Here is a 27,763-nt window from a genome sequence, read left to right as displayed (position 1 = left end):
AAGTGTTAGGATTTTGCTCGCAATTACACAATTGTTGCATGTTGTGTCAAAATCATATTTTTTTTTTTGCCAAAAAGTAAATCATGAATCCTTGTAATGAAAACCTTCTACAGACAAACAGTCAGTTAGTTTATCCCCATAATGCTAACCCTAACCCTTCTGAAACTATAATCAGAGCTAGAGTCCGGATCAAAGGAGCGCAAGGTATCTTGTCTCTCCAATTATAGAAAGACGAGGAGAGCCCCAGAGTCTCTGGGGAAGGAAGCTGTGGAGGTCAGCTGGACTGTGGGAACTTAACATTTCCAATCACTTGGACGTTTGAAGTCTAGCCAATTGGAAGGAAGGAGTATGAGGGATGGAAGGAAAATGGTAACTGTGGTAGAGGAAGGTGGAAAAAATGATGAAGAGAGGAGACACACAGATGAAAAGGTGCACAGTGGCACCAAGTAATAGTTCATTGACTTGTGATTAAAGGCGAGATGTGATGTTTGAATAAACTAAACCCATTTTTTAAGGGGCTAAACTGTGTAATTCAACACCTTTCTCTGTTTTAGAGGACAAGGTTTAGAGATATTTGGGAAGATGGCAGAAAAAGGTGGAGTAAAATAAGACAAAACAAATGTCACTGATAATGATTATGATCCGTTTGATGGATTGTCTACTTCTATCGCCGATGCAGTAAAATAACGGAAAAGCTCACATCCAGTTGAGAGCCTACTTTTAACCTTTTGAGCAATTTCTAGCTGCAGAATTCACGAATCAAAACCTTTATAATTTAGACTTAGAAGGGTAGCAGTTTGGCCAGAAACTTGATTGTGGGTTCACAGCAATTGGTTGTATCATTCCTTACCTGTAATTTCGAGCCCATCGTTTTGACGCTGTAGAAAAGAGGTGACGAAAGAGCAGAGAAGTGAGGAGGGACACAGGAAATCAAAGCGTGGAAATCTGGGATTAGAGAGAAATGGAGTGACTGTTTCACCCGGCCTCTGGGTGTGGAGAAGTGAAGAGGAGAGAAGAAACATGGTCATGGTTTTTAGTCAGAACACAGACATGGGTAATTGCTGCCACTGGCAAAATCGAGATATAAACCTGACTAGATTGAGTTTGCTGTATTGTTTAAAAGCTCACATCTCATGTGAATGTGACCAGAAAGACTGCAATGTAAGGAATTTCAAAATGCAAGCAAACACTAGTCCACACCCCAACTAACTCAAAACAGAGCTTTGGTCTGCATGCAAGTTAGGAGAGGACTTTAATCTGAATGATTCAGTGTAATTGAAACCTTTTCTAGGATCTTTCTCCAAAGATAACTCCGGCCGAATGAAGACTAATTTCACACAATCAGCTGGCAATTATTCAAATTTAATGAGGAGGGTGGAGGGGAATTAAATTGTTTATCATCACATTTTCACTAAAGTCTGTAGCCAGCATTGATTTAATCATAATAAGCATCAAAAAGCCTGAAAGTTGTGTACAAATATAGACATCTCTCTACTTGCAAGAATTCGATTTTTCACAGGAAAACATCTGAAACCTTATACTCTTTATGTTTTCTTTTTGTAGTAAACCTCAACCATTTAGTCAAACACAAATTCCAAATATTGTTTGACAAATTGCATGTTTCATTAAGTATCTTTGATCAAGCTTTGGATATTTGCACAAATGATAGTAATATGTGTGTTTGGGTGTTGTGATTGATCTGAGTCCTAATCTAATCTAGTCCCTTCAAAACAGTTCAAACATTTCCCTGAATAGATCTCATTCAACACCCAACTCTCTTTATATGAGAGCAGTCCTCCTAATTGGCTCTCTAGGTCCTACAACATAACTTTGTCCTACATGATTGTTATTGAGAGTATCCCAACCCAAAAGGAAAATCCTAGTACAGTGATCAACCACTTAATGGATCAAAAAGCTTGGGACAGAATCATTCCTATACAGATGCTGTTTAAATAATTTGCCTGTAGTAATCAAGTAGTCTGCTTACAGTGTTCATTTGGGTCTTTTCATACATGACAACATATGGAAAAAAAATATTAAACTATGGTAATTCTATTTTTTTGACTTTACTGCCACAATACACGTATGATCTGCTGCAGCGCCATTATTACTTTGCGGTAACCCGTCAGCTTCTGGATGGCTACCTGAGACTGGTGCTGCATACACTTTGTAATCATCACAGGAAAAAGAAAGTCATTTTCTCTCAATGAAAAACATTCTATACGAAGCTAACGACAAAATACCAAAAACGAGCCAATGAGATGCAGCAGCAAAACAACAAGAGTTTAAAACAGCTATACTGTATTCTGAAACAATCAACTGAAGCTGTCTGTTTGATTACTTTATATTCATGTAATAAATATACAAATGTCAATTAGATGGCAATCTGCGTGAGAAATAACGAAAAAGAAAAAAAATTTGTTTATAATAATCATCTGCTTATAGTGCTCAATTTGAGCCAGAGACACTTGATCATTCTAAGCGGTTTCCACAGACCACAGAGAGTATAATTTATGGTAATTCAGAAATATGGGCTGATGGTGCTGAGATACAGTTGGGTTCCATGTTGTTGAATTTCGTATGAACAGCATGTTTATCATAATAAAACCACATTTTTTTCTATGAATTGATCAATGGTATTGCATGCAGCCATATAATGATGTGTATTTTTAGGTTCATATAAACAATTGTGGTTATGAATGTTTTCTTATTGTTGTGCTTAATTTTCAGGATGCATCACGGTGGACGGACATGAGCTTCATGAGGAGGACCTCAGGCTGATGTACACCTTCGACCAGAGCTCTGGCACAGCTGCGCAGTACGAAGCACACTCTGACTCGCAGGTATGCTTCTTAAATACTGCTTCTTTGCGTGCAAATTCAACACTATGATGGACAATGTGACCTTCAGGAAACATGGAGTCAAAATTAGATTTAATACTTAATAAAGGGACATTGTTTGCAAGACAGTATGGGACTCGTTCAGACAGAACAGCTTTCAGGCAACTTAAAAAAGGCCCTCTGTTGTAAGAAATGGATATTAAAATATTATATTCAGTCACTGGATCCAGTGTAAACTGTACAAAATTTAGAAATTCAGTCAGATTCATGAGAATTAATGCTGGTTCCTTAAAGGGTCTTATTACTGGTTAACAAGAAATTGGCTTTAATATGCATTTTATGTCTAAGGCCAGAAACATGCTCCGTACAAGTACACGAACATACACTCACATATTTAAACAACTATTAAGGAACCTTTCCACTTATGCAAACAGCAAGTTGACATTTTTTCCTTTTAGTGAAAGAATAAACTACTGGATGGATTGCCATGAAATGTCTTCAAAGTCCCGCTCAGGATTAATTGTAATCATTGTGGTGATAAAATCTAATCTAACGCCACCATCAGGTCAAAATTAAAATTTGTACCTGCAAAACTAATGACATTCCCATCAGCCTCAGCCATACTTCGTGTTTATTGCTAATTAGCAAATGTTAGCATGCTAACACTCTAAGTTAACACCTGGTAAACATTGTACCTGCTGAATATCAACCTGTTAGCATTGTCATTGTGTACATGTTAGCATGCTGATGTTAGCATTTAGCTCAAAGCACCGCTGTGCCTAGTTATTTTAACTGGTAAAATCAGCTCATGGGAACAATTTCAACAATCTCCATTATTTCCGTCCTTTTTGAAATTTTTCCTTTCTGTCTAAAATTCTAGTAACATAATGAATAAATTACATGTACAGTACATTCTCCCCTCTACTTGCCATCTTTCAGTCTGTCTCTTTACTGATAGATTACCTGCTGTTGTTGTCTAGATTGGGTTACGAAGTGCAATGTACATTAACTCGATCTAAGAAAATAAACACTTCTCTGCCGCTGCTCCTGCACCAAGCTGCCATATACCATAAATGCGTTTATGTGTCTTTACTAGGAGTGTGATGTATGAAATCATTTCACGGCTAAGTGGAAACCAGCATGTATGCGTTTCCCACAGGCCCTCTCTAATCAGTGCTCCTCCAACCGTATACACACCACACGGCTGCACCTTAATACCAGTTTACTGAGCTGGCTTTTTAATTCTCTCTGTTACACTCGCTCACTTGCACTGACTCCTCAGCTCCCATTTGTCTGCCTCTCTTTGTCTGTCTCTTTCTCTGTTGCCTATGTGTACTTCTCTCTGTCACCTTGTCATCTCTTTCCCTCCTCCTCTCCAGTGTTCAGGGCTGGCAGCAGCTCAGCCTTACACATCATGTCAGTCAATTTACTTTTACTGTAATGACTCAAACTGACAACAATATTATCATTATTACTGCTTGGCTGAAAGATTCTTTTTTTTTTTCGTTTTGTACAGTACAAACAAATGGTTCACATTACAAGACAGCTCTGTATTTTAAAGGTTGCACTTGTCGTCTCCAGATGTTAACCTACTTTCTTAAGATTGTAGCACATAGCTGAAGGAGTCTGTATTACCAAGCAAACTCATATCAGGAGATTAATATTATTTAAAGATCTTCATGTCATGTTAACTCTCAACTGCATGTTGCAGTAATTGTTGGATGTGCACGATAAGAGTGATTGAAAAACTGCTGATTTTTAAAACTCCACCTCCACAGGAAAATATTAGATTCATTCTTAACTTCAGCACTAAAACTAGAGAGTAAACAAACTTTTCTGACTAAGTGTACCAACCTGGAATTGACTCTTATTTAGTTGATTGATAAAAAAATAAAGAGAAGGAGTATAGGGTCAAATACTTTTTCAAGAATGTTTCTGAGCATTACATATTCCTTTCTGCCCAAATCAAAACTTTATGTCCTGAGGAAAAATCAATATTTGTGCTCAAGTAGCTGCTGAAACATTTCACCATGATTTATCCACTTAAAAGTTTAATGATAATGATTGCCAGTAATCTATGTTTTTCACCTTACATAAAGGATCTTTTGAAACTTTTGAAAACTAAACCTTCACTGACTCAAAATTCAACCTATTCTTGGTCAAATGTTGTAGCCAGCTTATGGCATTCATAAATGTAAATAAACTGAATGTAGTATATGATGCAGTCTTGTCTGTCAAAATGAAGAAATCCTTATCAGTCTTTGGAAACAGAATCAGAACAGTTCATCGCTCACATTTCTCATCAGTTTAACATTTAGCTTAACCTCCCCTGTTGTGTTTTAGGTCCTGGTGCTTTTGGATGTCACCCCAGACCAGTCCATGGTGGATGAAGGCGTTGCCAGAGAGGTCATCAACCGCATTCAGAAACTACGCAAGAAGGTGGGGCAATTATTTCAGGAGCACTACTCGCTGTGGAAACAAGAGTGACACCTAACACGCTACAACTGAATTTTGCAATCCAGTGCTTAATGAATATAATCTGACATAGTTGAAAGTGTTTGCCAATACATGTAATCAGGGCAGTGTCAGGGTGAGCTCAACATGCCACTGAGACAGTGTGAGGAGAGGTACTGGAAGACAAAATATCTTCCAAGGCTATTGTTTGCATGTGTAATGCATGACTGTTAAGCAAATTAAATTGAATATGAGAAGTATTTAGGGACATGACACAGTGGGATAGAAGGATTTACACTAAATTCCCCCATAAAAGGAAAGAAAAACACAAAATGCTGATAGCTGGTTTCTATTTGAAGGCCAACACTAACCTCCTGGCAGTAGAAATTCACAACAGATACAGTATATCCAGTAGAAACTAGAAGAGGTTTCGTTGTTTGATATCTTTAAATAATCCTATTTTTGTTGCCAGTCATATTGAGTATCCTTTTTACAGACCCTGCATTCATATAGTTCGTTCAATATAGTAGTTCTGATTAATCAACCAGCCCTCAAAATTATGGATGTCCTGTTGTCCCAGGGACAATAAAAATAGCACCTGAGACACAAAGATTCGGTGTCTGGGACAGTAGAGAAACTTATCGTTACAAGTGAAATTATTACATTTATGCATCATGGAAAATATCTAATTTTAATTGTTAGGTGTTCAAATGACAAAAAAACTACGTCACTTGAGCGCTTACACACACAAAATTAATCAAAGGGCTTTCTCAATACAAAGTACGCCAAATTTGAATTTCCGTACTCGCTAGTTTGGACTTGACACGTTTGAACTCAGAAGTACAAATGTCCGAGGACAGGAGGACGCAGTATGATCGTTCTGCAATTGGAACAACAGCATACTTGCTGATAGCAGCAGCTCAGCTTCAACACACCTACCTGACTGTACTGTGATAAAAATAATCTTAACTCAAAGCTCCACTAACACTGTTTTTCTCACAAAAAAATAACCTCATTGACAGAGAGATGCAGTAAATTGTTATTCAGTCTGTAATGTAGCTATAATGAAAATCCAAACTGTTATGTAGATTAATAAAACAAAATGAAATTTAATATAGATAATATATTAATAGATGATTATAATTAAGGGTACTATGAGATATGTTCAAAGTGTGTGTACATTTCCATCACCGTATACCAATCAGAAATACAAAAGGTTTGCATTTGCACTGCAGCGATGCATTTATTGATCAAACAGTTAGAAATAAACAAGAAACAGTAACTCAACCAATGACTAAAAGAATAATGAAAACTAATTGTGGCCAAACACCCAGGGCAATTTTTTTATTTAGATACAAGTGCAGGGAACAACTAGCAGAACTTCCATGGCGGAACAGAGTGAGTCAATGAAGTGATGCAAGTTACTGAAACAACGTTATTAAACTATATTTTTATGTAGAATGAAAAAAAATAACTTCAGTTTGGGACAATGGTTGTTAAATCTGGGATAGTTGAAAGTAGAATTCAAGACAGTTGCGGGACGCTGAGGAAAAAAAAAAAATATATAACTAAACTTTGATTTTGATTAATCAAGAGTAATCAATAATGAAACAAATTATTAGTTGCAATATCGACCCCCACAGCATAAAATATTTTCTGTATTTTTGTTACATTTCTGTCCCTTTGATCACCCTCCTCCTCCCCCCTTCCCTCGTTATGTCCCATGCTAATTTGGTCGAGGCAGTTTTGAAATCTTTCCACTGCAGCGTCACAGTTAGAAGTTTCTCCATCATAAGGCAGGCTTAATGGAAGCTTAATTACAGTCTGGCCCCTTTCAGATTCTAATGTTAGAGCTTTGAAGTGGTCTGGGGAGTAAAGACGGATTAGCCAACAGCCCCTTGTTTTCACAAGCAACAAACAGTTTTTTCCATCCCCCTATAGCAATGGTGTGCACTGGCTCCCAGCCAGGCTAAATTCCTCCAGTTATTTCGAACTGAGATCTGTTAGGAATTTTCCACCCCGGGGATGGGAATTAATTTTTTAACAATTCTTTGACATGTTTGGTAGTAGTTTTGTGGGTGTGCATGTGTGTCTTTATCAGTGTTTGTGTTTTGTGTGTGAGCATATGCAGGATTGAGAAACAGGGGTCAACATTTCCTTTTTTTTTTTTTTTCTCACAAGCTGGAGTTCTCTGTAGCTCTATCGTGTCGACGCACGCACACACACACACACATATACTGTACTAGCCCCTTCAGGGTAGGGTCAGTACCTTGACTTGGCAGGAAAAGCCTATAAACCTTCCTCCATTGATTGACTGCTCCTCTGTATCTAGCTAACGTTATTCCTCTGCCCTTGAGCCACATACTGCATTGGGAGTGTGTGTGTGTGTGTTTGCAAGTGTACACGTGTGTACTACACAACCATTATATGCATGTGTGTATGGCTGTGCACACGTGCACACGGCTGCACACTGCAGATTAGGATGAGATCAATGTGTTTGAATGTGTCAAGGTTAGAGGAGGCTGGCAGCACAATGCAATGCCAATGCTTTCATCCAATAAAAATCTTCCCTTGTTCCTTTCTGACTAATTTTTTTCCCTTGTACTGTCTGGTTTTTTGCTTTTTAATCCCTCTCTTCTTTTTTTATCCCTTCCTTCCTTCCTTCTTTCTTTTCTTCCTTCAGGTAATTGTTTCTTCCAGATTTCATTTTCTTATAAAAGAGGAAAAAGCATTGAAAATAATTGCTTGCGGCAAAATTGGGATTCCTTGCATCCTTGACAATCATTTTAATTGGATAACAGGTTTTTCTGAAGAAGTACAGCAGCACTTTTAGCATATTTACATGGCCAGTAATTCCAGTATTTTTTTTATTTATTTTTGAAGTAAAACAAACTCACTTAGTTTCTGGAAAAGGCTGCACTTGCTATTTGTTTACATATCTGCAAGTTGCCACTCAATCTCTTGTCCCTCAGGGCCATTTGGTGCCGTCAGATGAGATTACTGTGTATTACCGCAGCCAGCCAGAGGGGGAGTACTTGGCCTCTGTGATCCAGGCTCACACTGACTTCATCCTGGCTACAACTAAGGCTCCACTTTTGCCCTTCCCTGTCCCCAAGACTGCCAGCGTCATCATAGAAGAAAAGACTCAGGTAAGAAAGGACACCTGTGGACAAGCAAGATTATTGCTTGCTGTACTACTGTGTAGTAGAAGCTCAGTTTGACAAGCAGCTTGTTATATAGCACAGACTTTCCACATTTATAAAACATGCTAGTTGCAGACAGTCTGTGTTATCATAAGTGCGAGTGATTTTATACCGAAATTATCTTTTTAAATGATGAAGTTTATGTTTCTTTATTGCTTCAAAGTTTTCACATTCTTCTTATTACCACTCTGAATAAATTTGTGGGTTCATACAAGTTTGATTTTTAGTTTTAAGGACACTTTAGTAAAAATTATGAAAAGTCTGTCTCACTCTCTCTCTCTGTGTTTCCTTCTTTCATGCTCTTTATTTTCTTTGTTGTAGCTGAAGGGCTCAGACTTGGAGTTAACTATTGTAAAGGGATCTTCAGCTCCTCGGGCTCCTCTAAATGGACCAGCTTGCACCTACGTGAACCTCAGAGTGAAGGTCAACAACAAAGAACAAGGTAGAGCATGCAGGAGAATAAAAATTGATTGACTGATTGATTGAGGATGTCTGGCTTTCCAGCCTGAAATATTCTGACAAGAAAATGTAAAACTGTCAATAGAAGTTGCAGATAGGTTATTTTTGAATTTTGGTGTAAAGAAATCATCTGCTAATAGGTGAAATAATGAAATATGTTGAATGCCATGTTTTCTACAAAACTGAAAGTTCATGTAGCTTTTCATGTATAGAATGAGTTCCATCACCTCGTGTTATCCGTAATTAACTGTATGAACTGTTTGGCTCTGCAAGTAATCCTGTTTCTTGTTCAGAGGGGATGGTGCTGTTGGAGAACCCCAAAGGGGATAACTGTCTAGATGTGGACAAGCTGAAGAAAGTGTGCAGCAGCATCTTTGGAACCAATAACACCAAGCTCCAAATCTTCAATGGCGGGACTGGTGAGACCTCATTTGACCAGTCTGACAGAAATAAAAGCTCTTTCTGAACTATTTTGTGAGGCCAGTAAACCATTGTCACAGCAGACACCTCTGCCACGTTGTTACATGAGTGAATGTCGTTACCTTCTTGCAATTACCTCATAAAAACACAACTAGTAAGGGACATTTTTATAATGATTTGGGTAACTTATAAAACTCTTCCGTGTGTGTGTCTGTGTGTGTCTGTGTGCTGTCTGTGTACACATGCTTGTGTGCACGTTTGTGTGTTCATTACAGAGCTGACCAGTAAAACAGACCTCCAGGCTTTGAGTGGTAAAACGTTGTCAGTGACGTCAGGCTCCTCCTCCCCTGGGCCCGCCCCCACCACCGACACCCTCCTATGTCCTTATGTGAACCTTCTGCTCTGCAACGCACAGCCAGCTGGTGAGAGATGCAGGAATACACACATGATCATGCACAAATAATAAGTCACTTCCTAAAGTTAAGTTCTAGTATAATGCTGCCATTACTTAACTTTATTTATTATAATCAACACCTCCTCTGAAGTGACCAAAAACAACATTGAATTTGTCCTGCGAACAAGGTTAGTGTAGTCAAAACTATATTTTACTTAACACATATGGCATTATGGCCCCACATTTCTTTTTGTGTCATCCAGCTGGGTGTTCAAACTTGACATACTTATTACTGTCAATTTCTCAGCTGTTCTAAGTCCAAGTTATCAGAAGATAAGTAGCAGAAATAAACTATGAAAGCAGTGTAAACATGCAACAGCATCTCTGAGCCTTTGCAGCGATGTCTACCCTTTCCAGAGATCAATAATAGAGTCACTGTTATTAGATTATGAAGATGTTTTAGCATCGGAGCTCGGAGATCTTAGCAATACCACTCCATAAAAATGCTACGTTAGCATTAAAAGTTTGCTTAAGTATTAAGAGCAAAAGTACTAACAGATAATGTAGAGTATCATAAGTAATAGCAGCCTATTCAGAGTGTTATATTATTGGATTATTATTATTATTATTATTATTTCTCAGTCTTTACTATGTAGCATGTAATGTTGTTGCTGATTGAGATGGAGCTTATTTTAAATACTGTATATAATGTTGGGTAGTTTAAACTTTTGTAAGTGCATCATTGGTTTATATATAAAATCAGAATCTGCACAGTAACTAGTAACTGCAGCTGTCAAATAAATGCTCTAGGATAAAAGCTATAATAGTTGCCTTTGAAATGTTCTGGCGTTGAAGTATAAAGTAAGCGAAGTACAAGTATGTCAAAACTGTTCTTAGGTACAACACTCAAGCAAATGTACTTTGTTATTTTCCACCACTGGAAAACCTCCAGCTCTCATTGTGTGTTGAATTCAGTGTTCATTGTGCAGCCTTATCCTTGAAGTCATTCACACCCAGCCTCTTTAACCTTGCCCTTCTTACTTTACATTCACTAATTGATCAGCCGGGTTTTGTCTCCTCACTTTTCCCATGGCTAGGCTAAAGCTTGTTCCCATACCTTCCCAGGTCAAAAATAGCCAAACCAACAAGCAAACCATTCCTTAATTTGTAGAGGAAGTAAAGTCTGTCTTCTTCAACACTCTTCCTATCTCCTCCAGAGTGCCAGACAGGAGAGGTGGGCACGCTCCTGCTGGTGAACCCAGTGGGACAGAATGGGCTTGACTACTCAGGCCTGCTGTCTGAAGCTGCCAAGGTTTTCGGCCTCCGCAGCAGACGGCTCAAACTCTACCTGGACCAGGACCTTACCCAGGGTAAGATGAAAAGATGGTGGATATCATACCGACTTTAGAAGAACTCCTAAACTGAGTTAATGCCAATAATTCAGGGCAGATATACAGTGAGGAGAAAAAATCTGATAGTTTTTAGCTTCGTTATCTAAGAGGCCACTGATAAGAAAAGTAGTTTCCAGTGCAGGTTTGGAATTTAAGGAATTATGTTGTAATTCCTGGCGAAGAGAAAATGTCACATCTTAGCTAGTAAGTACCGGGGGATACATTAAAAAAGGCAGAGTCAGATCAGGTGTGAAAGCAGTATTTTATTTTATTTATTTATTTTAACTTCAAGATATGTTAATGTTTATGCTTAAATGATTTGATTTTTTAACTTGTTTTCCATTTGAGTTAACTTCACATCTCACAGTTTGTTTTAATTATATAAAGCAAAGAAAGCCAGGAGAGATTAAGTTTCTAACACAGGTTTTTTTCCCTAATTTAACCATCATTATTGATTAACCAAGGATCAGTCAGTGCGCAGGGTGAGATTATGGATATTTTTCATTAGAGTTTTCAACTGACAAAGAAAAATATAGAAAACACTTCATAACTTTTTGTAATAAAATTGTTTTCCTAGTAAATACAAAACATAAAATAAAATGTGACATTAATATATTGTCAAATACTATTAATCACTGATCAAATTGCTTTTAGTTTTTTATTCAGTCACCATGCATTAGCGTGGTCCTTTTAGACTTCAGTTCTCTGTTTCTCGCAACATTGGTTACATTTAAAATTAATGGATTACTAGAGGAGGGTTAGATGTAATCTTATCTTCAGTACACAGATCGGTGAGTAAGTGGCTACAATACGGTGGCACAATTAGCATCCAAGAATATCCCTTTATAACAGGAGTTGCTGAGATCTTTATTTATTATCGTATTTGAATAAACCTAAATAACTTTGGAGTTTAGGGTTTTGGGTTGAAAATGTTTCTCCACTCATAGTTTCTCTTTATGTTTTTCAGAGCTGCCATCTGATGCATCTGTAAAATCTCTAGACACCAAAACTCTTTTTGTGAGAGTTCTTCCCACTACAGCAGAAGCATAGATCCTGAGAATGAGAAGCCATCTTTAAGATCTTGGCGTCAACCTTTGTCTCTGATACATCAAAGGTTCCCTGAATGAAGTTTTTTTACCTCTGAAGTCACAACAACCCCATTGATGTACAGTGGATTATGACAACACGATGTGCGTCATTTGTTTAGATGCTTTTTTTGGAGGGAAATCCTGATGCAAAGCAGGCTTGTCTGTCAAGTTCATCCCATAGAATCGCTATCAGCTATGTCTTGAAAATTCTTAAGACGCTTTCAGGCACAAATTAGCATGACTTAAGATTTTGATGTGTTACAAGCATTCCAAGATGCTCTAATTAATCATCGTATTTAGCCAAGATCTCTGTCGTTCTCCTTGATGCAGTTTCTTTCCCTTGTTCTCTTTACTTTATCACCAAATGTAAGTGACAATTTTTTTCAAGAAAGCACAATGTGTTAGAAAGCTATATTTATTCTGGACAGTGAAGGGATTTGTCGGTAAACTTTTTACATTCTTCTTTAGAAAATTGATGCACTTCAAGAACAGAATGGTTGTTCAAACACAACAGCTGAACAGACCAGCTGGATAGATGTGTGAAATGTGAAAGTGTGAAGTGGCCAGTCATGGAAACTGGAAATCTACCAGTGGAAGGAAAACCAGGCATCGAATTAACCAGAAAGAAATGCCAAAGGTTCGTGTTTCAGTAACGTTGAAATAAGGATTCCAGGGAAGAGTAACCTGTCTAGCTGTCAGTATTACCAATGGATGTTTTTTTTTTTTTTTTCTCTACTATGCTAGTGATAAAAATTATGCAAGCTACTTCCCTTTAGAGGCTTATTTGAGGTGAGCTTAGTCCAGAGTAATTATTGCAGTGGCTCATAATTGGGAAACCAATTTGGCCTATTGTGCTTACACACCATTTTGAATTTAACAGATAAACCTATTCTGCTCATTGCATTGGGAATCCTTTGACAATTGTAAAGGCATTTGAAAGGTGAAATGGATTTCTGGGCTGCTGTACCTCGGGGACAAAAGGGTTCTGTAATAAAAAAAAAAAAAAGAGCAACAAATGGATAATGTACTATTATAAGTGACAAATGGAATAAATCAAAGGCGACTAAAAACCAACATGTATTTTTTTTTTCTTTCTGCTCATTCAAACCTCAGTTTGTCGAGGAGAGACTCGCTGTACACCGTGTCTGTGGGAGCCTGGAGTCGGACTTTTCTAACAACATGGAAAAATGTGTTTTGTCTTTGAACATTTTGACTGACTCATGTTGCTCTCTTAAACAGCAAGATCAGCGAACAAAAGCAACAAAATGGATTAAAAATACCTTCAGCAGCAATAAATGAATTTTTTAAGAATATTTTGATATTTTGGGAGCTACACTTATTTGCTTTCTTGCCTTGAGTCAGATGAGAAGATTGATACAGACGCTGTTCCTCTGACTAGTGATATTCCTCTGATTACATGTTGCAACACCAAAGCAGCGTCTTAATGTCTGCTGCAATTATGATAAGTATGCTAAATGTTCATTGCTGTTAACCATCTGAATCGAAGTAACCTGGGGACTTTTTAATGTCAGCGCCACACTGTCTAGCCTGACAGTGAACTCTAATTTCAGGTTTGAGCAAATGAAAAGCGAGAGTACTATCTCACATGTTCTGGTTACAGCTGACCCAGTAACTAGCTGTCCATGGAAAGATGTATTAATCTTCCATTGGGTCATCCTGCAATTTCCATTTATTATTTTAAAGATGCCTCAGTCCTAGTTTTTAGTTCTAGCAGCCAGTCAGTGCAGAAATTATTTACAATGAGAATTAAACTAAAAGAATGCCAGAAAAGTTTGACTGTAGACAAGAATACAGAGACATTGTCATTCATTTTAAAAACTTTAAAAGTTAATAAGGTCACTTGAGACTCCGTGTTGAACATTACATTATTCTCTAATAATGTGGGTGACCTTGAGGTCCGGTTTGACTGTTGAGGATTTAAACATAGCGTCAGGCTGACTTGGCTTTCCAGGGGATTTTTGTAGGGTACTGACATCCACAGGCATGGTGTTAATCTGTGTCTGTGAAACCTGGTTCCCACTGGTCTGCAGCTTGCCTCTGCAGCCAATATAGTGAGTAGTCGTGTGTGTGTGTATGTGTGTGTGTGTGTGTGTGTTGATTAATAAAGGGGCCAGGAGGGAGAGCTGCTTGTTGACAGTTGAGGTAACTCTCAGTTGGGGGCGCTGCTGCAGAATCTCTCTTCTGGTGATCTTTACTACACCGTGATATAAATTTACTACTAATTTGCATCCAAATTAAACACATAAGTATACAATTAATCTTATACTAGCCTATTAATGTTCATAAACATTTGCTCACTGCAGGCTGCTCTACCATCAGCACCGGCACAGGAGAGTAAACAGCTTCTGCCCTCAAACATTGTAAAAGCACAGCAATTAACCATGAATACATCAGAGAAGTACCAGCTCATCTGTGTCTGTTTTATCAGGGCTTAAGTATATTACTCACAGATGTGAAAGAAGAACTCAAATCTTTAACTTTAGTTAAAACAAAGAATTAAAATACTCCAAATGCATGTGAAAGTTCTGAGTTCAAAAATTAGGTTTAAGTAGAGGCATAAACAGTAAAATGTACATTGATGTTAAAAGGTGAAGTGTGGTGACTCAGAGAGTTTAGTTTTGTGCAAGGGTTGGCAATATTTATACAATTCTCTATCCTAGCATAATACACTAATTTTATATTATGGTAGTGACATACAGTATACTGTAATACAGTCAAGTTTCTCAAAATTCTGCAGTAATGTATTTTATTGGTTGATCCAGTGAACTGATTAAATGTCACATAAAGGTTCTTCAATTGAATTATATTTCAGGAATAGCTACCCTGGTATAAATGATAGGGCAGAATCTCACTTTTTTTTTTATTGTCTCACAGTACACTTATGTATTTGGGATTTTCATGTTGCTTGACTAAAGAGGGAAAGGAAGGAAGGAAAGAGAGAAGGATGGCAGGCAAGAATTTAAAAAAGGTGTAAAAAAAAAAAAAGCGTTTATAGTTTTAATTCTCTAGAACTCTTAAGATGTATCTAACATACACTATAACTTTTAAAATATTTGATATTTCGGGGTATATTTTTACCCAAATGCAGTTTCCCCCTGGAAAGTAGTGTAAAGTGTAACCTTTTGTCTCCTGAAACACCTCAAAATGTCAGCAGTACATTATTTGACACTTAGTTACTTTCCACCTGTGAATTCCAGCATCTCCATCATCAGTGTCACTTCGGTGTAATGATTTTTATCCTCCCCCTCCCTGGGTGGAGCAGCATGCTGCTTTACTGGTTAAATATTAAGCACATATCTCTGTCTCATCCTCCTCTCATCCGTCTCGCCCCATCTGCTCCTGCTGCTCCATTTGTGCCTCTGCACACAGCCCCGGCCCGGGTAAGAGAGCAGGTCAGCGACCCATCTGCTGATCGACATCACAGAGTACAGTATGCAGCATGGGTGGAGTGAACATGACCACTGTCATCTAACTCTAATGATCGACAACAAAACTCATTACAGAGTGATACACTGAGCAGTGAACAAAAGGTTTTGCCATAGTGCAGAGTAAAGAGGTGTGTTTTCAAGGATATATAGGCCAATAAGGGCTGTTTCCAACCAACCCACCCTGGCAACACGTGTGTAGGCCTACTGCGTAATGGAAAAATCTAAATCTCTGCCAGTAAATCAATTTTCAGCGCCCTGCATGTTGCCCACTGCAGAATGACAGCAGCAAATACAACCTCAAACAAGAAAGCACACTAGGTAAGAGGATGAAAAAAGTAGGCATGTTTGTTATTTTGGCTGTAGAAGTTGTGTGACCTGAAAGGCCAAATGAGTGGAATTCACTTGACACCCAATGCCAGGGAGGTATAGCCATTTGAGGCCATTTTAATTCACAAAGATTGTACATTAGAGCTCAAAGACAGAATGTAGTGAACAGGGCTGGCTTGAAAACCTAAATCTAGAATGGGTTGTGAAAGAGAAGTTATTTATTTTGTGCTGTTATTTATTGGGTCATTATTACTTCCTTTGTCTTTTACTTGCCTTTTTCTCATTATATAAACTCTTTTGAATTGCAACAAATATTTTCTCATTTTCTTGATCCTAGTGCTGCTGCGATTCTTGGCTTATTGTCTACTGAACTACAGAATGCCATATCCCCCTGTCTTTGCGAGGACAAGTTCATTTTCTCTTTTAATATTTTTTTAAGCCAGTTTGTCTACATTGCCGAGAACTGCCTGTATGAGCAGAGACCCACATAACATGACCTCTGTGCATTTCCATATGACATATGTTGCCATGATTTCATAAATTAAATCCTGGCGATTACTGGATTCAACTAACTTAATGCCAAAAATCTTGTAGCACCTTGTACTACACACTAGAGACTGACCAATAAATTGAGCAGGCCAATACTAGAGTACTGCAGATATATTGGTGTCGACATACAGGATGTTAGGTAATAAATAAGAAAATTAGTGGGTTACAGAAATGCCAAAAGATGTGTTCAAGGGTCCTTTTTTTATTTTTTAGAGACAGTGCTGCCATAATTTACAACATTGTAAAATGTCCTGCTCAGTACACATTGTAGACACAATTCTAAAAATAAGGGATCCTTTGGAAAATGTGTTTATATACGTTTATATGAAACAAATGAAATATGGCCAAAATATCCATTGCTAGGATTTTGGAAATATTTCCCCAATGCACTAGAAACTCTGGTGCACTGGATTTTTCATAAAACATATTTTTTTCAGTTTAGTCTTCATTTATGTTGCATTTTCGAAAAGCTGCTTCAAAGCCTTGTCCACAGTCCAGGAATAACATTCTCTTATGGAAAATACTGAATCATTATTATTATTTTTTGTTGGCCTAAAATATGTCAGAATTGGTCAACTGAGAATTTAAAAAAATACTGGAACCAGGCTATAAAAGACAAAGGTTACTAAAACTGCTAAATTTCATACATGACCTCTGAGTCCTCAGTGATAACTGCAGCCTTGAATATACTGTAATCATTTTTTTAGGGAGTAAAATATCAATATTGGTGTTTCTGTCTCAAATATTAAGTATCATTCAGGCTGTGCTACACAACACTTAAACGTTTTGACAGGTTCATTTATCTTGTTTTAATCTTACTTTCATTTTTGAGCATGTTGATGTTTGTCTTTTGAACAACACCAGCTGCAATGTTTTCTTCTCCTTGGTGTTTAATATAAATGTTGCATTATGGAGACATGTCTCCTCCGGCAGCCATCTCTATTTGCTTTAAGAAACAGACTCACAACTAATGAAAGGAGTTTAACATATTCATTTGGCAGCAAAATGAATATTTTTCAGTTCACTGTGATGGTAGAATCTCCGAGGCACCTGGAAATGTCTTCAAAACTGCGGTAAGTGTTGTTTATGAAGTTTGTCTTGGAGTTTATCAGATGCATAATAGCTAGCTAACAATGTAATTAACGTTACTTATCGAGCTAACGTTAACGGTTAATCACAACACAATAGTCTCACATCGTTAAAACGATGTTTACACAACAAACTGAGGCAAACTGTAGGTAAGTAAGGGAGTGACTGTTATTGGGGGCCTGATGAGGAGATATGGTGAACTGATAAGGTTGGGCCTCGAGGCAAAAAGTAGGAATTCACCAGAATCAAACAGCAAGTTAATGTTTATATACGTTAGTTAGCTTAACGTTTTATCTTGGCTAGGCTAACTATGCTGTCTTAAAGTTAGGAAACTGTTGTTTGAAACTCAAAGCAGAGAGGTAGTGGATGACAAAACTACCAAAGCTTAATTACCCCTCCGTTTAATCAGTTTAGACTTTATAAATCTAGAAAAATGTCAGTTGTATATTATGAGGATGTAAAAGGCACTGCAACTCACTTTAGCTATTGTTTGTCTCCATTATACTGAAGTCATGATTAAACCTTCCTTTAATTACAAAACCGGTTAGACCCCTCTCTGAATTTAACACAAGCAGGCAAGCTACAATAAACCCTCACATTTGATTCAGATATTATTGCACAATAACTGGGCTCCTGGTTCAGTTTGGTGCAGCTGTGCGCCAAAAGTCACCGCGGTGCGCAAAGTGACGGGACGTGCGTCGTGACTGGACGGCGGAGCACCACGTCCCTGCTAGTTACAGCACAAGCTCCATTTCCAACACGTTAACTCCTGATCTTCTAAATGCGGCAACTATCTTCACCCTGAAGCGCCTGCTCCTCCTCCTCCTCCTCCTCTTCTTCTTCCTCCTCTGCCTCCTGGAACAGCAGAAACAGGTATGACACGCATCCGATTTGGAAAATATCACCCACATATCCAGTTAGTTAGTGGAGGTGGTGGTGGGAGATAATTCTTAGCGTTCTAGCTTTTGCATTCCCTCTTTAGTTTGTCCATGTCGCGTGGTTGTTAGGAGACCGCTGTCAGATGAAGAGTCGGTGATAACGGGAGATGCCCTGGCATCCGTAGTGAGATGCGTCGGCAGGAATGACACACTGTTGCTACCCAGTCTGTCTGCTGTCGTTGCCACAGAGACTTGCATTCTGCCGCAGGTATGCAGCGGTACAGATTGGGACGGATGCAACCAATTAGTTTCTTATTCCCCACTTCTATTTTTGCGGATGTATCCTGCAAATGCAACGTCTTCTGTCTTCATGTTATACAGTTTGAGGACATAATGATTGGTTCATGATATAACAGGGCGACTCATTTTTAAAAAAAATTTTTGTTCTTTTTACTTTGCCCTGCCAACAGTACTGTACAACTCAAAGTAGTACAACTGAAGATGAAGTCAACGATATAGTGGAGGTTTACTTGTTTCTCAGGCTGCCATTACTTTATTTTATTTATATGATTAGCCTACTATACTCTAAAGCCGAAGTGATTTGAGATATATAGTAAGTTTATGATAATTGTTGAAGGCTTTCAGATGATAGACAACTTCACACCACTGAGTGTAATATAGCCTGGTTTGAGCCTCTCATGTATTGTCATTTCATTCAAGTTACAAAGCTAAGGATCCGATTAACAGAAAAATATCTTTGAATAAATGATAGGGTTTTTTAATAACACGTACCACTCTTTTGAATGTATTTCCAGAATCGTCTGGGCTCTACTGCATGATGGAAAAGATAGGTGAGGGAATCCCATGAACAACCTGACTTGTTTTAAACAAACCAATTGCAGTATATAACCACATCACATTTTCAGTTTTTAAACCAATTATTGTGAAGTGAAAACGAAGGTGGACACTGCAGCTGTATCCTTAACAATCTGCTGAAAACAACTGTGAAGCCTTGCAGAGTTATTTCCTACCTTTACCTACCGTACTTACTGTAATTACACACACATGCACATTCAAAATGCCCTGGCTGATTATGATGATCACTTCAGGTGTCTTCACTTTTGATTTCACTTCCAAATATGTGGCTTAGATTACTGGGTTGCCCACAAGAGTGATGGCCAAAACCATGAAAACAAGACCCAGTTTGTTGAATTTCCATCTAAGCTAACATTAAATATATAAAGGTCTGAGTTTGAAAGGCAAAATGCCATCTCCATAAATCTACCTCATAAACAGTAGTTCCTCTGGTACTGTGTGAATGAATAATGCATACATAATTACATTGTTTGCTTTTGTAAAGTAGTAAGAGCTGACATCTTAGTGTGTGTGTGTGTGTGTTTGGGCGTGTGAAATCTAAGTGGGCTGGGGAAATTGTTGCATGCTGGACAGCGCTGAGGGGGCAAACACCTTGGCAACAATTATGAATGTCTTATAGAGCTAGATTGGTTGAACGAATCTGTTTGCAGAAATGTGGCCAAAACAGAGCAAACTCGAAAGCAATGGACAATCAATTCACCATTTAGGTAAATCTTGAAAACAACAACAACAAAAAGCCCATTTAATTATGTTTGCACATAAAATACTTGATTATTTAATGAAATCATGAATTCTAATGAGCCATTTAAGACCGTTAATTACTGCTGCACATTCAGTGTTCCTTCAGTCTGTCATTTGCATATCATGGCACAGTGTTTGAATCAATTTAACCATGACAAATTCTCACTGCAACAATCAAAAACAGTACTGCAGGCGTGCGTTATGGTCCTCACAGAATCTCTGGACAGATGGATGAAAAATCAGTGTCTGATTATATTCCTTGAGTCGTTTCTTTCTGTTTTGTCTTCTGTCTCCTCTCCTCCTTCCATCTTGCTCAGTAGCTTGATTGAATGCACATGGTCCATGGTGTTATCCCAGGGTGATAAATGGGATTGTCATTTTGGCTGTCCAAATGTGCCAATTAAAAACTTGAGATCAGAGTTGTTTCATATCTGTCACTTCGAAAAAAATGTTAGTGTTCGATTTTATACTAGTAACTTATGCACTGTCAGTTTCCTCTTTGAAACTCATCTTTATAGCATTGGATAGGCAATTTAAATTGTTTACACTGAGGAGGCTTCTGTCTTTCTTTCTTTCTTTGTTAAATTGAACAATAATTTAGGCCTTCTTCAGTTGGATTTGTGTCAATATTGTGGCCACGGTTTTCACACGTACAGCCATGCAGTCTTAATTGGTAAAAAGCAAGAAGTCCCCTGTTCATCTGTCTATGTCTCATTAAACATTGTCATAGTTCCAAAACTTGAGGGGTACATATGTAAAATGCTCCCTGAAAGTCAAAAACTGAGGCTTCAGCCTGCTCTGAGCGCTTTGTGTGCAATTTTACCTCTATGTCCTCGACGTGATGACGTCAGATTGTTCACTCATGCCAACAAACAGCCGTCCATCCCATAGCCTCTATTGCTAAGGTTGTTGCTAAGGTTGTTCCATGGGTTGTTTGTGTTGTCCACTCGCATATTTTGGATTAGATAACGGCTCAAACATGTATATTTGACAAGTTTCCATTTTGAGCAAAGAATGAGAAAAAAGTGAAATCCTACTGGCACTGTTTATTTAGTGCTGAAGGGCAACTTCTGGAAGCTGGTCAGTCAGAATAAAATGGGCTTGTCGGGAGACAGGAGCCAAAATGGCCTGTTTTAGATAGAGGCTGAACTGAGGGGCTTCATAAAGGGTCAGTTTAAGATAAATATAGAGTTTTTGAACTGTAAATCATGCAAAGATATTCCAATAGAGCCCCAAAATATAAATATAGACCTGGAAATGTGCATTATATGTCCCTCTTAAAGAACAACTACTATGTGTTTTTTTCACCATTTAGATGTTGGCAGCTCTGCTACTAAAATATTTGGCTGTTCGACCTATAAACTGACTGCTGTTATGCTAAGAGCCATCCAGAAAGACTGATAGTGCTGCTTGCCAACAGTGCCCTTCAAATAGCTACTTTGGTGCAGTGTGTTTAATTGTGCCAATTGCAGCTACCAGATTGCACTATACCCTCAAATAAGAAATTATATTTTTTATTAGCCAACATTTTATTATGTAGTTCAGCTTTATGCTACTGTTTACCTTATTATGTAAGGAATATGTAATTATGCCATGCTGTGTCAACTTGCCTGATTTCTGAGTCTTGGCAAAAGTGGACATTCAGCACTTGCAGTTAGATAATCTAGACTCCAGGGTAAACCGCACATTAGAAGGCTTACAGTGGGCTGTTTGTATTGGGAGCATTCAGGTCAAGCCATTTGCTCAACAAAGCCTTCAGTGAGACTAAAGGGACTTGCAGCATTTCATTTTCAAGGAATTATGCATTACACCAATGTAAGTGACAAACTTTTGGATAACTAACTTGTAATACTTTAGTTCATATATTACTTTTGTTTGCTCTCTTTTATACCCTTAGGGTCATATGTTTCTGTTTCTCTTTTATACATGCATTGTTTTTAGGATTTTTTCTTTCATACTCCCACCTCCTAGGCTTAAAATTCCTGCCACGTATGAGGCACAGCAGGTACCTCCTGAGTGGTCACCTAAGTTCCTCCATGCTGACTTGCTGTTCTGTGTTACACTTCTCCGAAACAGAATTCACTGTGCATGACTATGTGGCATTAGAAAAGAGTGGGAGTTTTTTAAGTTGCATTGTGGGAGTGCACATCTTGTTTGATATGGATAACTCATTGCCAAATGCTCAGTGGCAGGAACTAATTAAATCACTCAAAATAGAGCATCTGCAAACAAAAATTCCTCTTTGTTTAGGAGTATGAAATAACAAATTAGGTCCCAAAAAAATAATACTAGGTCAAAACGTAGTATATGGCTGGACTGTATATGAAATGCTAGAGGGCTTTTAATTCAAAATGACGGATATAGTAAGTGGTGACATGTGGTGACCAAGCCCCCAGGCAGTGCACTGGGCTTTGACTAAAGCCAATTTGACATGGGGCCTTTCTCATATACCAAGTACTCTAAGTTTGGAATTGCGCACTTGCTAGTTCGGACATGGCAAGTTTGACTGAGGAGTACAAACTTCCGAGGACGGGAGGACGCAGTATGATCATTCATTCATTCATTCATTTATATTTACTTAAATGTGGTGATATCTGTACATATAGAGCCCCAAAGGCAGCTCTGTTGTTCTGTCCAGTAAAAACATGAAGCTTCACTTTACAAATTTCCAAATAGGCGTTACTTGGATAAACTGACCACATATTGGGAATCTAAATGGTTACTTTCATGCCTGAAAAAATATTAAAACTTAATAAAGTGACATATTAACAGTCATACAGCAAAAATTACAACAGCGTAATCTCTGCTATCGCTGCTGGTTGGTGTGAAATGCATTCTGGGATACTTGGCTGTCCCAAGATTTGGGGGCTTTTGGCCGTGTCACTTCATCACTCAGTCAGTGAGTGACGGACAGACATTTGCGTTTATAGAGCCTGTCCTTGAGGTCTGGCCAAAAACTAAGCTCCTCTGTATTAGCACTGATTGTATTCTGAAAAACTGGAAATTGGGAAACCATGTTAGCTGTGTTCTTTGAAAGTTATTTTCCATCTGAGCTGGAAAACATTTTTCTTGCAAGGATAGTTGACCTCAAGAGATCCATGGAGGTTAACAGGCAGTAGGAAACGCCTTTAACCATTACTTAAATGCTAGTGCCACTGAAGAAAGTCAAAAGAAGTTAGAAAAACAACAGTATTGATAACTTCACCAATCAACTATTTAAATTACCAATTTATTTCCTGTTCTGTATGATCTCCTTTGTTTCTGTGGAGAGAATAATATGGTTTCTTTTGTATATTAATTATAAAAGTCCCAAACATTATTCAACCAACAAACATTATTCCAGTATTCTCAATGAAAAACTTCACTGTTATTGAACACATCTTTTCACAGGAGCAAAATGAAAGTGTATGTTTAATTTGTCATGTTCATATTCAGTATGCTATGTTTCTCATGTCATTCATAGTAAGTAGCCCAATGTTTTGTAAATTGAAACTGTCCTCCCAAGAAAAAACACTGCACCAGTTATTTCAGCAAATGCCCCAAAAACACATATGTTCATGCTGAAGTGACAAAGCTCTCTAGCAGCCACAGGAATTATGACTCTTGTCCATCGGGAGCAAAAGAGGAAATAGTATGACGTTGTTATAGAGCCACAAAGTCAGCAGAGGGAGAAGGTCAGGGTGGTTGGATGGGTCAACGCAACAAAAAAATGAGAGACCACAGTTCACTTCCCGTTTCCTATGACAGTCAACATTGGTTTCTTTTAACCATGACCATGATTGTTCTCTTACCATAACCAAATAGGTATTATTTTAACAATGGACGTCACCCAAACTTGTGTAGCTAAGCAGTCCCAAGTAAATTTGAATAAATTACAAGCTAATGTTCCTTTAACTTTTTGGCAGTAATGACAGTTGACAAATATGCAAATATATGGCACACAAAGTGAATAATTACATAAGAGATGAAGAAGTTTAGCCTTTTGTGAACTTTCTTGTACCAACATTTTTTGGAAAACAGAGAACTAGTGTGTATAGCACATTGTAAAAACCTTAACCTGAAGCAAGCTGCAGACACTAAGAACTAGAATTCAAATGTCATGCCCATGGGTGAAGAGTGAGTCATCAGAATAAAAGGCAGAGAAAAAGTTTATCTTTCCCGTGCATTTTTCCTTTGAGTTAAGCACGGCTGCTCAAGAATTGGTTATCCACCTCAGCATGGATGGAGTAATGGGCTGTCAAAATTTTCACACCTGTGTATTGGCATCATATAGTATTTTTAATCTTAAAGATGTGTTGACACCAAGGTTGGAAGATTTACTGTCTGTATGTCCAATTTGTTGTAGATAGAAGTAATTTATCTCCACTTCATGTTCATTCATTATGGACGGCTTTTCATGATGCTGTTGGTAGCCTGCCACAAAGGTCATGAACTGGGATTGGGATACTGTATGGAGGATTTTATGTGGCATTGACAGATATGGTACTGCATCATTCAGGTAATAAAGACATATGAAATGGTTTTGAGTTTTTGTGTCAGTGTTATGCTGCAGGTCAAGGGCTTACCATATTAAAGATCGTTTACAAGGACTGGGGATGTGAAGAACCTTGATCTCTTGAAAAAATATCAGCTGCAGGAGTTCAGATTGAAACAACGCTGTGCTCTGTTGGTGTGTATTGATGTTGAGAGTAATAACCCCTACAACAGTAAGGCTTTTCAGTAGTCACAATCATTTGTCATTGTGTGGAATTGTTGTGGCATTGAAGGTGTCCTTGTGTTGTACGCTTTGTCACTCTTTTTCCAGAACAAGCTGTTCTGAAGCAGTGTAGCCATCATAGCAATACTACTTTTAAGATGGTGATGCACTGCTACTTTGTGTTGCTACTTTATAAATTGCATAGTATTAATGCAAAACAAATGCAGGTTGCAGAGAATCGTGTAGCACTTTTATGTTCACATAGTGTGTTACTGCATGAAGGCCCTGCTGATGCACCAATGCTTACTGACTGACACAGACTGTCTAAATACCACTAAAGCTGTGCAACAGGATTCCTGCAGAGTAAAGGGGATTCAGAAATCCATCTGTGCTCACAATACTCCTTGGTGATCATGTTCTCTTTGTCTTTGTCTCATGTCTTTATCTTTGTTCTCTCTTTCTCTGCATTTCCACCACTCTTTATCAATTAGCCGTCGATTGCAGATTGCAGATTCTTATAAATAATGTAGCTAAAAACCCATGTAAGAATCAAGCTTGTGCATTGACTATCTGAACAGTATTACTATTATTGTTGTTGTTGTTGTTGTTACTATTATAACAGTATAATTATATCAAGCATTTTTCTTTCAGAATTTTAAAGCTGAAATCTCAAAGAGGGCTACAACTAAATGTATTTATTTTTGGGAATGTTTGGCTTTTTTGCTTAAAAAATTACTCAAACAATTAATCGATTAAAGGAATAGTTGATTATTTGATTTTTATAATCAACTAATCTTTTCGGCTCTAATCTCAATTTAGGGATATTGTGTTCACATTGTTTGTGGTAAGTGATGATGTGTGGTGAGGACCATCTTTGTTTTGAATCACAACAGCACTCTAAGTGTGTGGTGCACCTGTAAAATGCCACACATAAAATAGATGCGATGAGACCGTTTATTTTTTAAAGTCATTGCAGCTCTGCCCTCTAACCCAAATGTTTTCATATTGTTATACTGTTATTTATTTTGTGCTGTCTGTATTCTGCAATGAATTTGATTGAAAATAACCTTTGTATCCTTAATTTAATCATTTAATCACTAATATCTGATATAATGATTATTTGAACCAAAGTAGTTATCCCACACAGTGTAGTCAGAAAGAAAGTATTAGGACAGATGTTTTTGATTTCACGTTTTTCATTGTTATGTTTTCTACTCCACATTGGATTTAAGTTAACAATGGACACAAGGTTAAAGTACTGAGTGTTTGAGGGTGTTCAAATCGATGTGTTTTTCAAACAAAGTCCCCTAAATTTAGGACAATGGTGGATTGAGGTCAATCACCTTACCTAAATTCACCAAAGCATGTGCTTCACTTGCTCAAGACCAGACTGAAGGCAAAACCACCCAAAACAAACAAGAATTGCTGGTAACTGCAGTACAGGCCTGGCAAAGCATCACCAGATACCAGCTGTTGAGAAGATAGCATCTGTGTGCCATAGACTGGCTGAATACAAAGAACTTGAAACCAAGTAACAAATATGATAACCACAAAGTTAGGCAAACTTGTTACTTTCTGCCCTCTAAAACTGTGCAGTGTCTCCTCTAGGTTGACTGCTCCGGGGTGGTGGCAGTGCCGGCTGGTGGGGAGGGGGGATGGCAGTGATGTGTGCTGAGCAAAACTCAGCGGCTACACTTTTCTCCATTCTCTATTCAGGAGCGGTTGAGAATGACACTGAAATGAGAATAGGTGGTTCACCTTAAAGGTCAGTCCACCTTAAGTGAGCCTGGTCAAGATAGGCTGACCCATTGTTGCTAACAAACTTTGGAGCTAACCCCTTTCACTTTTCCAGCAGTTGGAGAAACAACGGATGAAACTTTTCTTGGTCTTGAGAAGCTGCAGCATTTATTAACTCACACACTGTAGTCTGTACTGTACATTTACTGCCAGGCTAACACTTTACTGCTAACCTTTTCCTCTGCTCTGTTCACATTCACCGTCACCTTTATCCGTCACCTTTCTGCCACTCGCTCAACCACGCACTCGCTACACACACACACATTACGCACTGCTCTATTCCTTAAAGGAGCTATGCTACCAAGAGTTTCCCAGGCAACAACACAGAGGTTGAGTCATGTTTCAGAACAGTGCTACACAGAGGCCCCCAAACACTGTTGATTTCCAAATAAATTGATATTTGGCATTATTTTTAGTCTGATGTGGATTTTAATATCATCAAATGGAAGCTGCATTGTTTTATTTCAAATGCAATATGCTGTATAACAGGGCCAACACAGCAAAACAATGTATCACTGCCCTAATATTTTCTGACTGTACTGTGCTGTGAGCAACCTTTCAGACAGAGAGAGGGCGTTTGAAAATGTTGCATGTGACACTCAACACTTGTTTTTTTCAGATTAAGCAACACGCTGAGGATTTGCTGTCAGAATGAGCTGATTTTATGAGAAGTTGAGGACGGCTCACTGAAGATAACCTGTTTTTGTCCACAACCGCACACATATAGTCAAATCCACAAATTCACACACTAGTTATTGTGATCCCTACAAGACCTAACACACAGTTGTGCAAAGTAGATCAGTGTGTTAACTAAAAATAGTGTCATGGTTTTATTAAGGTGGTTTACCATCGGTTGATCACAACAAAATCATGGATCAGTGCTGTCATTTTACTAAAATTGTGTGTTTGAAAGCTGTATGTAGGGCTGCAACTAATGATTATTTTCATTATCGATTAATCTGTCGATTATTTTCTCGATTAATTGTTTGGTCCATTAAATGTCAGAAAATAGCGAAAAAAGTCAATCACGTTTCCCAAAGTCCAAGATGACGTCATCAGTTGTCTTGCTTTGTGCTGACCAACAGTCAAGAACTCAAACATATTCAGTTTAC

The 27,763-nt window shown here is 38.1% G+C and overlaps 2 protein-coding genes across 9 annotated transcripts in view; both read left to right on the top strand.

The window, feature by feature from the left end:
- The window catches only part of iars1 (isoleucyl-tRNA synthetase 1), a 60,126-nt gene extending 46,564 nt beyond the window's left edge, over positions 1-13,562 (top strand). Inside the window, exons 27-34 of the mRNA XM_042405882.1 lie at positions 2,731-2,843; positions 5,184-5,279; positions 8,267-8,443; positions 8,819-8,939; positions 9,250-9,375; positions 9,652-9,798; positions 10,988-11,140; positions 12,129-13,562. Coding sequence (XP_042261816.1) covers positions 2,731-2,843; positions 5,184-5,279; positions 8,267-8,443; positions 8,819-8,939; positions 9,250-9,375; positions 9,652-9,798; positions 10,988-11,140; positions 12,129-12,211 — 1,016 coding nt within the window. The 3' untranslated portion in view covers positions 12,212-13,562. The remainder of the gene's footprint in view (positions 1-2,730; positions 2,844-5,183; positions 5,280-8,266; positions 8,444-8,818; positions 8,940-9,249; positions 9,376-9,651; positions 9,799-10,987; positions 11,141-12,128) is intronic.
- A 3,500-nt stretch (positions 13,563-17,062) lies between these two features.
- The window catches only part of atp2b2 (ATPase plasma membrane Ca2+ transporting 2), a 150,437-nt gene continuing 139,736 nt past the window's right edge, over positions 17,063-27,763 (top strand). For 3 of the 8 annotated variants that reach the window (XM_042405957.1, XM_042405948.1, XM_042405958.1), the window contains exons 1-2: positions 17,063-18,536; positions 19,357-19,392. The gene's annotated coding sequence lies outside the window, so the exon portion shown is untranslated. The remainder of the gene's footprint in view (positions 18,537-19,356; positions 19,393-27,763) is intronic. The other 5 variants (XM_042405955.1, XM_042405949.1, XM_042405952.1 and 2 more) reach the window with 4 other exon arrangements.

Source organism: Thunnus maccoyii, chromosome 3 (genome assembly GCF_910596095.1).
Source record: "Thunnus maccoyii chromosome 3, fThuMac1.1, whole genome shotgun sequence".
Lineage (NCBI taxonomy): Eukaryota > Metazoa > Chordata > Actinopteri > Scombriformes > Scombridae > Thunnus > Thunnus maccoyii.
Note: the sequence above shows the minus strand (reverse complement) of the source record. Positions and strands in the feature narration are given on the sequence as shown.